At 36.2% G+C, this 13,774-nt stretch overlaps 1 protein-coding gene across 2 annotated transcripts in view; it reads left to right on the plus strand.

Annotated features, from left to right (window-relative positions):
• LOC133174336 (twitchin-like) overlaps positions 1–13,774 on the plus strand; it is a 92,097-nt gene that overhangs the window by 44,035 nt on the left and 34,288 nt on the right. For both annotated transcript variants that reach the window (XM_061309443.1, XM_061309445.1), the window contains 4 exons: positions 204–503; positions 657–962; positions 1,137–1,439; positions 9,701–10,006. In XM_061309443.1, coding sequence (XP_061165427.1) covers positions 204–503; positions 657–962; positions 1,137–1,439; positions 9,701–10,006 — 1,215 coding nt within the window. The remainder of the gene's footprint in view (positions 1–203; positions 504–656; positions 963–1,136; positions 1,440–9,700; positions 10,007–13,774) is intronic.

Below are 13,774 nucleotides of genomic sequence, written 5' to 3' on the forward strand. Positions count from 1 at the left end.
GTGTAATTTTTAAAGATGGTATGAGTATATAGTTTATATAAACAAATTTTTGCATTTTTGAACGTGAGATAAAGAATAAATGAAGTATACAAAGACAAAGATTAAAGACTACATAGGTATTACATAAATTAATATTTTTTGCGATCCTTCTGAAGATAGATAGTCAAACACCATAATGATGAATGTGTAATTGTGTATTGTAGGTTGGACATCTCCAATTGAGGTCCCAGAAATCACAGACATTGATGATACAAGTCACTCCCTCCGCCTGAAATGGAGGCCCAAGTCTATGTCACCATTTAACAAAGGTCCTATCACATACCAGATAGAGCGTTGGGAGCCTGGCCAGAGAAACTGGACCCGCATGGCCAGTGGAATCAGAGACACGACCTACCAGGTTAAAGGATTACCATTTGATCAAGATCACTTGTTCAGGATTCGAGCTGAGGCAGAAAAAGTATTGAGTGAACCAACCTATCCTATCTCATTCAACAGGTTCAGATGTAAGTCTGAGGCTGAGCTAGCTACCTTGATATCCTTAGTAAAATATTGATTATTCTAAAAGTTCTAAAAGGAAAAAAAAAAATGACAGCTCATTGTAAAATAAAGATATGTCTGTAAACTATTGGTAGTAATACATTATTCCTCTTCTGTAGTACCCTCTCGTTTCCCAGTTCCTCGTCCTCAACTGTATGATGTGGAACCTGATGCCGTGAGGTTATCATGGTTACCACTGCCTAGAGGAAATGTGGAGGATCCAATCATCTTACCACGACGCTATCGTCTGGAGCTGCGCGAGCTTCCATCTCATGACTGGAGACCAGTCGCTCATGACATACCAGACACCAGTTACAGGGTCACAGGGCTCAAACCCAGACAGGACTATGAGTTCAGAGTCAGAGGGGTATCTGAGGAGGGTCCAGGAAGCTACACCAAACCTATCGCTCTCTATAGGAGGCCAGGTAAGCTGTAGGAGGGAAACTTAGAGGACCATTGATAAAAACTTACAAATGAAAGAAAACAATTTCAAGGGACAGTCAGACTATACCTGAAATTTGTCATTTAATTTTCACAGAAATTTGCAGTTTTGATTTGATAATTTATTGTAATAGCTATACCATATCCTACTTTTGCAGTGTTACCCAGCACTCCAATTGGCACACCCAAATTAGTGGCTGTAAAAGACGACTACGTAGACCTGAGATGGACATTGGTTGATGTGCCAGCTTATAGTTATGATGAAGAACCTCTGGCCTTCCTGATAGAGGCTCAGGCACCACCAAGATACGACTGGAAACCAGTGGCCAGAAATGTAAGAGGAACCTCCTATCGCATCTCCAACTTACAGAGACACCAGGATTATTTGTTCCGTATCCGTGCTGAGTATCCCTCAGGACTTTCCTCACCCTCACCCCACGTCCCAGTCTATCGCAAACCAAGTGAGTTATACCTCGTCACAGGTAGTCATGGTAGCGCATTAACCGACCTCAATAGTAAGCTAGTTTCACCTGTAGTTAGCACTAACCAAATGTCCTCAGGTACAAGGTCCAAGAAGGACCTATTCCTGGCTGAGCTTAAGAGAATAGATGACAGACGCAAGGAGTTTGGAGAAAAGATTCAGAGGTATAAACAGAATGCTATCAAGGCCTTGACAGATACTAAATCTGTGAAGGAGAAATTCTTGGCAGAATTGTCACTGGACAGTAAAACACCTCCCCTCAGTCCTAGGTCAAGGAGGGAAAAATTCCTCATAGAGAAAACATTGCCGCCAAAACCAAAGATTCAAGGACTGGAGAAAAAGGCAGATTTTGGAAAAGCCCTGGAGAAGTTTAAGTCACTTGAGACAATTCATCCTATACAGAAACCAGTGACACATCACAGAGATTTCTCCACTTCTGTGGGAAGACCCACTTCTCCCAGAAAACTCTCTCTTGACTCCCGCATGCCTGTCTCCACACCCATTCACCACACACCAACCTTGACCTCTGTCCTTGACACCAAATCCAAGGTCACAGGAGTACCAAGGAAACCATATATTTCTACGGATGACACTTATTTGTCAAGCAGACGTGGTGTCTCACACCACACAGATTTGTCTTACAAGAAGCGCCACTTGGTGCCTGATAGGTTGAAATACAGACAGATGACCACTGAGTCTTACACCAGTGCTATGTCTGACAAGTACAAATTGTCCAGTGTTAGGACCTCCAGGTACAAACCTGCAGAGAGGAGGTACTACTTCCCTCGCCCACACTCCTGGGGAGGCAGAGAGTCCCTGAGAACTAGAACCAGTGGTATGTCCAGTAGACTGACCTATGATGTGTACACTTCTTCTCGTGCTAGGCAGTCTTCACTGACGACCACTCCCTATTCCAGGGATAACCGCAGTGGCTCCCTCTCTTTGATAGGTAAAGCAATCTACCATGACAGATACTCTCACTCCATCACTACCAGACCAAGCTTGAGTCTGACAAGATCCTCAAATTACACCTCTAGCTATAGAGAGTCTTCATACTCGGACACTTTGAGACGAGGTCGATCACTGTCTCGAGACTACACCTCCCCTAGTAGGTATGACAGTGCAGCTAAAGGCTCTAGACTGTATACTGGTTCCCCTGGTAGGTATGACAGTGTAGGTACCACCTCAAGATTGTATAACACCACATACTCCAGAGAAAGGACATCATACTCTGTAGGGCCTAATATGGGGGGAAGTAGGAAGTACTCGGTACCTACAGATTACATTTCTGCCAGAAGTGAATGTGATAGAAACAGTGAGTACAGAGGCTGGACACCAGACCGATTCTCTATGTCTGGTCTCTCCCGCTTCACGTACACCAGTCCCTCTCCCTCTGTCACTAGTAGCCCCTCCAGAGCCACCACAAGGAGCCCCTCAAGGGCCAAAACTTTGTTTGATACACTTTCAGTAAGGTCTGGGTCAGTTTCCCTTGCTGAGAGTGGGTACAAGTCTAGAACTCCATCTGTCTCCTATAGTCTTCTCCCTTCAAGGAGCTCCTCTGTGACTCAGTCTATGATAAAATCGAGGAGTGGCTCTACAGCGGACTCCCCCTCCCGCCTTAAACCCAGAAGTGCCTCAGCCATCCTTACTGGCCTCCCTCCCATTAAACCCAGCACCTCTGTCCACAAAAAGAAGGATGTCTCTGTATCCTACACCTCTTATCTCCCTAAAACCAAGCAATCCTTGAAGGAAAAATCTGCCTCCAGGGACAGTGTTCTGACTGAATCCTCAGATCCCTCCCTAACCAAAAGCACCCCCAGTCCCTCCCAGAGTAAACAGCCTGCTAAAAAGGAGAAGGAGAAAGTTATAAAGGAGTCAGTTAAAGGGGCACCTGACAAACAGATTGAGGAGCCAGTGAGGGCAGAGGACACAGGGGAGGAGGAGACAGTGTCCTGGCTGAGGACACCTGCTAGTCAGACCATCAAGCACCTAGCTTAAAAAACAGTAACAATTGCTCTTCTAAATATGACATGTTGATCAGACAGAAAAAATGGTTACATATTTGACTTATATATAGAACTGCACAGAGCCAGATGCATTTTAAAGCACTTCAAATTTATTATAGATATATATTTTACAACTGCCTAGATGTATTATACTGTAGATTAAGATAGTGCTGAAATATGTTTGTATAGCATTGAGAACACAGAACCTATATATATATATATGTATTGTCTTGATTCAACACAGTAGATATGTTATGAATATGTATTTAGCAATCTTTCTGCACTCTGCACATGTATACAGCTTTGACACAAACAATACTCCGAAGTATGCCACGTATATGTAATTTCTGAGAATGTTACATCAGATCTACAGACTCTCAAGAGAAGCAGGTTAATGTGATTTGACAAAGGATATGACTCTGGCTCTTTGTCCGGAATTTTTTTCTCTCCAATTATTCAGTTTTGTAAGATAACAAATTTTTATATAATAGCACCCAATGGATTGTCCAGAGACATTGACAAACTAATGACTGACTTATGATGTGTGGATTTCTTTTTTAATTTTCTTGGGAAAGAAATTGTCAAGGGAATTAAGTCCATTTCATAGTCTTCGTAAAATTACTATGGCATGTTTATCATGTTTGGGGACTTTTACTTTGGGTCTGTTAAAGAAGGTAATGAAGAGGACTTTTGTAGAGAAGAGTGATTTGCAGTGAAACTTAGATTCCAAGTATTCTTTTTTATTCCTAGATTATTTTTTAGGATGAACAATCAGTGTTGAAGTTTATCGTTCATTACATCCATTTTTTAAATGTCAGTGCTCAAAAAGTGATATGGTACGGTAGTACACAACGAAAAAGTGCAATAATTCTTTTTTGTTATATGTTATTAGTGCAATAATACCCATAAAACAACAGTGCAATATGTTTTCCAATATACTTTGGGTTTAAAAAAAAACTAAACAAATTTAAATGTTTTTAAATCTGCATGTAACTGTTAAAACTATGACATTTCATCTTTAAGGTTTACAGAAATTTGTTATAACCCAACCTGTTGCTAACAACTTAAGCATTTCATGTTTTTCACCATTTGATGTAATGTGATTGTTGCTTTTAATAAAAAATATTGTAAAAATGTCCATATTATTTCAAATTTCTTCTTATTTCTCAGCTGTATGTTTAATTGATACTAACAGTATTGTTGATGACACATCATTGACTATAACAATAGATAAAAAAGACACGAACCTAGAAAGAAAAAACTCAAATATATATATATATATATATATATATATATATATATATATATATATATATATATATATATATATATATATATATATATATATATATATATATATATATATATATATATACACACACACCCTCACACACACACTTGAAAAGAGAGAAACATACTCAAAAGGGACCAAAAAATAGAGAAAAGCAGAAAAAAAAAGTTGAGCAAAAGGAAAGAGATAAACAAAACAAAACATGGTACTTTGATTAAAACCTAATTTTATAGCTACTCAAGTAAAAGAAATTTTATTTTCTACATTTAGATTGGTTAATTAGTCCATGGTTTAATAAAACTTTGATTGATACAAGTACACTAATAATTTGCACTAACGGAAATGGATAAGTTTAGAGGTTGACAAATATGTTGTTTGGCATACTACTATGATAATTAAATCCTTACTTTTTACAGAATTCCCATGGTATAAGATTTTATTACATCCTTACTTTTTACAGAATTCCCATGGTATAAGATTTTATTACATCCTTACTTTTTACAGAATTCCCATGGTATAAGATTTTATTACATCCTTACTTTTTACAGAATTCCTATGGTATAAGATTTTATTACATCCTTACTTTTTACAGAATTCCTATGGTATAAGATTTTATTACATCCTTACTTTTTACAGAATTCCTATGGTATAAGATTTTAAGAAGTCGGGGTAAATGAAGTTTGTCCAAGTTTATTGTTACTGAAATTAATATTCTACCATTCACTCTCTACTTGATCTTAATATTTCCTCTGTGAGGATTCAGGAACATATTGATGAAAAGTTTTGAAGTTTTCTATAATTACAGGCAAAAGGAGCATTAAAAAAATTGACAAATCCAATATGAGTTTTTTCCCTTTTATTTTTTAAATGTAAATGAAAAATAAAAATGAAGCAGAATTCCGATTGCTCTTGATATGTTCCTTGAATCTTTATTTCTCTCCTCTTTAAATATTATTTACTAAATAATTAATTTCCACTTGTACTTTTTTATCAATCTTATTATCTTAACTTTCCATGTTTTAATTCCATTTTCTGTATACCTTTATTAATATAACTAACAGGTTCTATAGTGATGGGGTTGGCAAGGGACCTGTATATAAACTAAGAAAAAAAGTGGCTTTGGTAACTAGTATTGAAGGACCTCATGTGATATATAAAACACTGATATAAAACGTAAACAATAGATTTGAACAATTTTGGGATATGTCTGAAAATCACATTTTTACACAAAATTGATGCACTTTGTGTAAGTCTTCAAGATGTATTGAAGATGTATTTAGAATATGTGTATCTATGGTCTGTAGAACTTTTGACTCCAAGCAATCTATATATACTTATATGCTGTATGGATTGAGGCAAGTTAGTTTACATGAGAGAGAGAGAGAGAGATTCTGAAAGGATGGAGCAGTGATGCTGTTTAATGGGATACAATAATTTTTCTTCAAGTGTTATCTTCACACAGTAAATCACTTACTAATGAGCACCAATAATGAATAGTGTTTATAGGGACCAGCAATCACTGCCCAGAGGGAATTTTGTACTGGAGCCAGTTTTGTACTCAGCAGGGGATGAGATCAGATGAACAGAAAAGTGGTGGTTTATGTTACAATAATAAAATAAAGATTAAGTAGAAATATCTGGAAATAAAAACTGCTGCTGCATCTGAAAATATGTATTTTTTCCCCAAGAATCAGTCTGAAATTAAAATAAAAATCTGGGCTCTGATATTTTTCAAATTGAAGTTGATTATCTTAGAAATGTTTTTTTTATTTATTGATTTTAATTTGGGTAATATTAATTTTGAATTTTCTTGGGTAAATCTATATAATTTGATATAAATATATTTATTTACAATTTAGAGTTGAATTAGTAAACATAAAAAAATGTCCAAATCTGAACATTTTCAATTCTCCATAGAATACTAGTATGTATATGAGTATATGCACAAATGTTTATCCCAGAATGATAATTTCCATTGTTTGGCAACATATTTTAGCATTATTGGGAACCTCTCTATATTTTGTTATTCCAGTGGACATACCCACCATAGATACCCCACTGTGAGCCCCAATATGCATATTTATGTCAATCAAATACATAATAGATGTAGAACTTCCCCCCCTGAGAACCCCAATATCTGAACCATGTGTTGTCAATCTGTTCTGCTCCCTCTGAACATTATGGCTGCTCTGTGTTAAGGAAGCATCTCTTCATCACTGGTAACTAATGAGTGTGCTCCCCTCCTTTTCTATTTTCTCTTCAGAATTTGTTTTATTTTCCATCAAATACCAATTATTTATTCTAATGTGTGCACATGTTTTGCCAAAACTCTTTGACTAGTGTGTGTTTGCATGGGAGTTCTCTTAATCCTTATGGCATTGGATGTTGATTGGTTTTTAGACATATGTTTATATATAAGAACTAAGATTTGTATTACTGATTTAATCATTTATTTATAAGTGAGACAATTTGTCATTGAACAAGGAACTCAGTAATATCTGTACTACCTCTAAATAATTATAAAAAGAAATACTAAGTAGTATGTAAATTTGGGAGTTTGTTCATGATGAAAGACATTTAATTGAAACTTCTGATAGGCTCAACTGTTCATGTAAAATTTGTAGAGTTCTTTTCTTTTGATGTCAACTCTGAGAATATGTTAAGATAAGCCCTTTTATTCTGACTGCAGTCCACAAAATCATTTTAATTTGAGATCTGAGAGGAGTTCCAGGAAGTAGGATCTATCTTTAAACTTTGACAAGACCTATGTAAAAGTAATTTCAATCTATAATATTTATAGAATTTATTACATTTAATGCAGACATTGCAGTTGTGCTGTATTTTAATAACTTCTCAGGAAGAGGCATTTACTAAGAGAAGATAACTATTGTTAAGTTATTTTCAGCTAATATTAATCTATAAATTGTTACCTAATTTATTGAATCATGTAAAATAATTTTAGGAGCAGAATAAGATATGGGTAAATAATTCCGGTGTAGGACCTGGGTTTGAGTAAGAGATTTGTATCAGATGTTTTGTATCAGACATTTCCCCTGTTCTGTGTAGCTGTACAGTTGTACAGTATGTAGGGGTTAGCCAGTGACTTGTGTTGTTCTGACCATAAATATCAGGGTCAGTATGGATGAACCAGTTCTTTCTGTTATGTAGCCAGAGACAGGAATGGTTGCCCTGCTCCAGGAAAGCAATTGCCAAATGACTTGTATGAACTATTGCCCAGACTCTAGTGTCTGCCTGCTGTATTATTATATAATTGATTATAATTATCTTATTCTGCAAGCAGACAGAAAAAAAGTTATAATAGGTTACATATGGGTAATAATTATTAATGTCAATGAAATTTGAATATATAAAGAACTGTAATCTTCATTGCTCAAAATCCAATGAAACAAAACTGGTACATGTATAATATCACTTCAATTTCAATCAGCATTTTAAAAAATCAATATAAGTACATGCATTAATTTAAATCAGATGCAAGTTGGGGAAAAAAAAAATGAAATTTCAGTCTGTATAAGCTTACTTATAATTATTGTGCTCTTAGGTCAATTTTGATTGATATAAAATTTTCCTTTTTTTAAGGGGAGGGGGGGGGGGGTTAAATATTCTAGAATAACAGCCAAAAAGTTTGTTAGCTATTGCAATTGTCAAGATAGTTCTCAATCAATGTAATTGAAAGAAGGAAAGGGGGGGGGGGGTGAGTCCTTGAAATATACATGTAGTAAAGAAAATATATATAACTGTAAGGTTGTAACTATATAAACAAGCATTCTGAGAGTATTGCATTAGCAATACTAGTCCCCTACCGGCAAGTGTAATCTGGTTCCCGTTAAGAATTGAAAATGCCAAAATTCCGTCAAAAATTAATAAAGCGGGACGAAATGCAAACTTGATCTATAACTAATCAAGGTAAAGCTACATACCAAAAATCAGCTCAATATCTACAAGCGTTTAGAAGAAAATTGTGGAAAACCCTTAAAAATTGAAAAGGCCGTAATTCCGTCAAAAATCAATGAAGCGGAACGAAATGCAAACTTGATCTGTAACTCATCAAGATACACTCACATACCAAAAATCAGCTCAATATCTGCAAGCGTTTAGGAAAAAAGTGCGGAAAACCAAGTGGGACAGACTGACAGACAGACAGAGGGACAGACAGACAGACGGACAGACAGACAGACGGATGGACAGACTCAGAGGAAACCTATAGTCCCCTCCGGTTTCACCGGTAGGGGACTAATAACATATGTAACATTTTGAGAGAACATTTGTAGGAGAGACATGAATTGTTTTGTTGAATTGCATGATTACAAGTATTGCAGTGGATAATCTGTGTTATTGATGGTTTGTGAGTGAGGCTGACAGCTGATTATACTGCGCTACTGCTCACCTGATCCGACTTAACAAGTGTGAATCTCTGGACATGACCAAAATTAATACCACATGTAATAAAGTCGCTTCAGCATTTACTGATCTAACTCAACAGAGTACAATGTTATATATATAGGGCTGCTGGATCAAGTTATGTAATTATTTATAAATCTACTGCAGCTCACTCATAGATGAGAATTTAGGAGATTCATGACAGAATTAGTGAAAGCTTAGCACAAATTTCTGCATCCATGAATGATATTTTTGTTAAGCTGTGTTTAATTATCAAAATTTTGATTGAAGGGAAAATGAGTTGATTATTTTGCATGGATTTATTTTAACATTTTCAGGCAGGTACATGTAAGTAGTTAAAAACTTAAGAAATAAGTTGTAAAATTGTTTAAAATTATATTGTAAAATATTAATGATTAGAACATATCTAACATTGCCTAAACTATCTGAGTTTAAATGAGATTTTGAATTTGAAACAGACTTGAGCATGTTCAAACATTGCATGAACCCTTTTATTGAAATATAACTTCAACCTTGTTTTAGTTCGCCCAGGAATCCCCATTGCACGACCTGAAATCTGGGAAGAGGAACCTCACCAAGCTTGCCTTCGCTGGCGTCGAGTTTATATTCCCCCGTACGATAACTTAGATGTCCCACTGAACTACCAGATAGAAGTCCAGGAACCTCCACTCAAGAACTGGCGCACCTTGGTCAAAGGACTGAGTATGTCCGAACACACAATCACTGATCTCGCTCCTAGGAAGGATTACTTGTTCCGCATTAGGGCAGAGACCCCAAATGGTGATGTGACTGAGCCCACTCCCCCCATTGCTTACTACAGATCTAGATGTGAGTACAATCTTCCTGTCTTCAAAAAAACAAACAAATCAAAAAAAAAAAAAAAAAAAATTAACTTACCAGTTATCAATGGGTTTATGGTCTGAAATGGCATCTCAGATCAAGGTTTGAGTACACATTGATTGTGATTTGTCTGTTTTGGAATCAATTCTTTTAAACAACTTTGGCCCTTGAATTCAGTCTATTTGAATAGACATTTTATTTTATGGTAGTGGTCTCAGCCAAGCTACATATCAAATTTAGATCACTTGCAAGTATAGAGCTAAAGTAGAAATTTCTTTTGGGTTAGACCACATATTGCTGTTGACAGTTTACTTCCATTCATTGTTGGATTAGCCTACTCTCTATGGAACACATTAGAAACATATGTTTGTACTTGTACTACCAGGATTTGACAGACTTAAGGATATACATTGTGTTAAAAAGAGTACAAAAACATTTTTTACACCATAATAGAACTTATTTTTCCTTGACTTTGAGATTTGGAGACATAACCTAATACAGGATATTTTACCAGCTGGTAAATTTGGTGATTTTATCCTAAAAGTTAACATTTATTTTTTGTGTAGATAATTTTAAGGGATAGTTCTATTTATTTACTTTAACAGTATATTTGATTGAATTATTATCATCTATTTTTTTAGGACTGCTATAACCATGCTAATAATACCAAAATTAGATGATTGCTAAAATTTCCCATTATATGGTATTTATATAAGCAAAAAAAGCATTTGTGAATTAATGAGCTTATGCCCAGTTATAGACAAATGTTGTTTTTTTTAATGGTTTCCTTAAAAGTTGTGATACTCTGCTAAATTTGGTCCAGCCATGTGAATCACTAGGTGTTAAGATTTTTAGGAGGTTTGAGAATATTTGCTTACATTATAATGCCTTTGGTACAGAATTTCACTTTGGAATCAAAACATGGAGCCAAGACCCATTCTGAGGAAAAATCTTGGCCTTATAATAAGAAATGATATAATCAAGGAGACAGAGAGACTTTCAAGATCTCCTAGCTATGAAAGGGGTGGGTTGTTATCTCCTTACCAAGACAAGAGTCTGTTACATTCACCTAGGTACAGAGACACGGTGTCACCCAGTCCCAGGGATGTCCATTATAAAGACTTATTGTCTCCCAGTCATGGACACAGAGACACAGTGTCACTCACTGCTAGGGACTTCCATTATACAGAATTATTGTCCCCAAGCCATGGGCACAGACATGTAAGGTCACCAAGTTCTAGAGACAGTGGTTACTCACTCCAGGAATTCTCCACATGGCAAAAAGAAATACAATCTAAAAGTCCAGGCAATAAACATGGAGCTGCTTTCAAATTTGATGAAGATATTCTCTATTCATCAAGGCATGGACGAAGCATTGACAGACCAAGTTCTAGAGAGAGCACATATTTAAAATCTTCAGAAGATAGATTTCTTTTTGATCGATTAGAACAGAGAGAATTCAGGTCACCTAGTCCAATGAGTGGTTCTCCATATTCCTATAGAGAAAGGAGTCTTCTGTCTCCAAGAGAAGAAAACAGACGTTCTTGTTCACCAAATTCTCAGAGTAGAGATGGCTTCCATCCAATTCCTGATCAAAGGAGCTCAAGGGAGTGGGGCTCATCACCAATAGAAATGCACAAGGCCAGACAATTCCTAAGTGTTAATGATAAGCCAGTGCTTTCGTATCAGGAAAGGGAGTTACTCTTAATCAGTCAAGAGCGGAGCTGTTTTAATTCTTCTAGAGACAGGACTCCACAGGATATTTTACTACCTGGACAAAGTGAAAGTGAAAACATTCCAGCACAACCCCAAATTTCATCGCATACCACTCCCACATTCCTCATAGAAAATGAGAAACTCATTGATTCAAATCATTCCAAAAAGGATTTATCTCAAGATTTTACCAGTATTTCGACCTCGGATGAAAAACAGGATGTCCATGCAAACAAACAGACTACAGACAGTAGCACCCTTGAGAGGTCCAATAAAGAGGATGAGAAGATGTTTTTAAGTGTTGAGGGTGGACAGTTAATGCTTCAGGCTAAAGAAAGTGCTGTCAGTAAATCAAGTAGCCGAACCTATTCTGTGATAATGGACCAGTCTAAGAGAGTTTCTATTGACAGAAAAACTTTAGAGAGAAGACTTTCCAGTTGTGAGATTTCTCAAGGTGATGATTCAAACATTTTGGAAGTATTTTCTTCAGCAGATGGTTATGATGTAAAGAGTAAAGCAATGGATGAGACTCAGAGTATGACAGAAGTATCAGGGACTGTAAGTAAAAACCATCCTGTTTTGAGTAAACATGATGTAGCTCAAAATGCAAGTTTAAGCCAAGAGATATCTAAAGGAAATGCTGGCATTTCCAAAACTGAGACTAGCGACTTGCAAAACTACACTGATTCTGTGGAGAGTGATAGAACTTTTGAGAAGGACAGGATTTTGAATGTGTACAAGAGTGATGATGGTGAAATATCAAAAGTTATTACTGGTAAAAAATTAGAGAGTGAAACAAAATCAGATATACTGGTAAATGAAAAGACAGAGGCAGAAGGTTTTCAGGGAGAAGTTAATCATAAAAAAGAAAAGTCAGAAAATGAAGAGAATAGAATGGGAAATAAAGACCAGAATGATACAACTAAGGAAAGAAGAGGGAGAAGAGGAAGAACAGAAGACAGAGGTCAAAGTAGGAGGCTGACAAACGATCAAGAGGAAAGAAGAGACAGGAGATCTAGATCCAGAACTCCAGTCAGGTTCTTATTGGTCTCCAGTAAGTTAGAGACTTCTAGTGGTAGAGAATCACATTGCTGTGAAAAGGACCATTCTTGTGGTGCAGGTGGAATGATAGTGACAGAAGAAAAGGAGAGGGATCAGTTGTCTAAGAAGTTAAAGAAGAAACAAAAGCATAAAGACGAAGAGAAAAATAAGGCTAGTGGGAACAGTGGTAAATTGACAGTAGAGGAAAATGTGAAACTAAACATCTCACTAACTGACATAAAAAATAACACTGCAGAGGAAAACCTAAAGCATACAGATCTATCATTAAGGAGTTCATCATCCAAACAAGTAGAAAGAAAGAGGGAAGTTGATAGAGAACTCCAGGGTGGTGGGAGTGGAAGTGTAGACAAATCAAGAAAACAGGATAAAACAAATCAGGATACAGAGAAGTCAACAGAGGATAATGAGAAGTCTAGAAAGGATATTAAAACATCAACAGAGAACACTGAGAATACAGAAAGGTTGGAACAGGATACAGAGAAGTTGAAACAGGATATTGAGACATCACAACAGGCTACTATGAAGTCAAAACAGAGTACTATAAAATTAAAAATGGATACAGAGACATCAACACAGGATACTGATAGATTAAAGCAAGTTACTGAAAAGATGAAACAAGACACCATGAAATTGAAACAGGATACTTTGATGCAAAAACAAACTACTGAGAAGTCAAAACTGGATACCATGAAATCAAAACAGGATACCATGAAATCAAAACAGGATACCTTGAAATCAAAACGGGATACCATGAAATCAAAACAGGATACCATGAAATCAAAACAGGATACCATGAAATCAAAACAGGATTTTGAGGAGTTGAAACAGGATTCAAAGAAGTCAGAACAGGATACAGTTAAATCAAAATGGGATACTGACAAGTTGAAACAGGGTACCTTGACATCACAACATGATACAGATTTGTCAAAACAAGATACTTTGAAATCAAAATGGGATACTGAGGAGTCAAAAAAGGATACT

This window comes from Saccostrea echinata, unplaced genomic scaffold (genome assembly GCF_033153115.1).
Source record: "Saccostrea echinata isolate AGI-Se365-2 ecotype Australia unplaced genomic scaffold, CSIRO_AGI_Sech_v1 ptg000057l, whole genome shotgun sequence".
In the NCBI taxonomy this organism is placed as follows: Eukaryota; Metazoa; Mollusca; class Bivalvia; order Ostreida; family Ostreidae; genus Saccostrea; species Saccostrea echinata.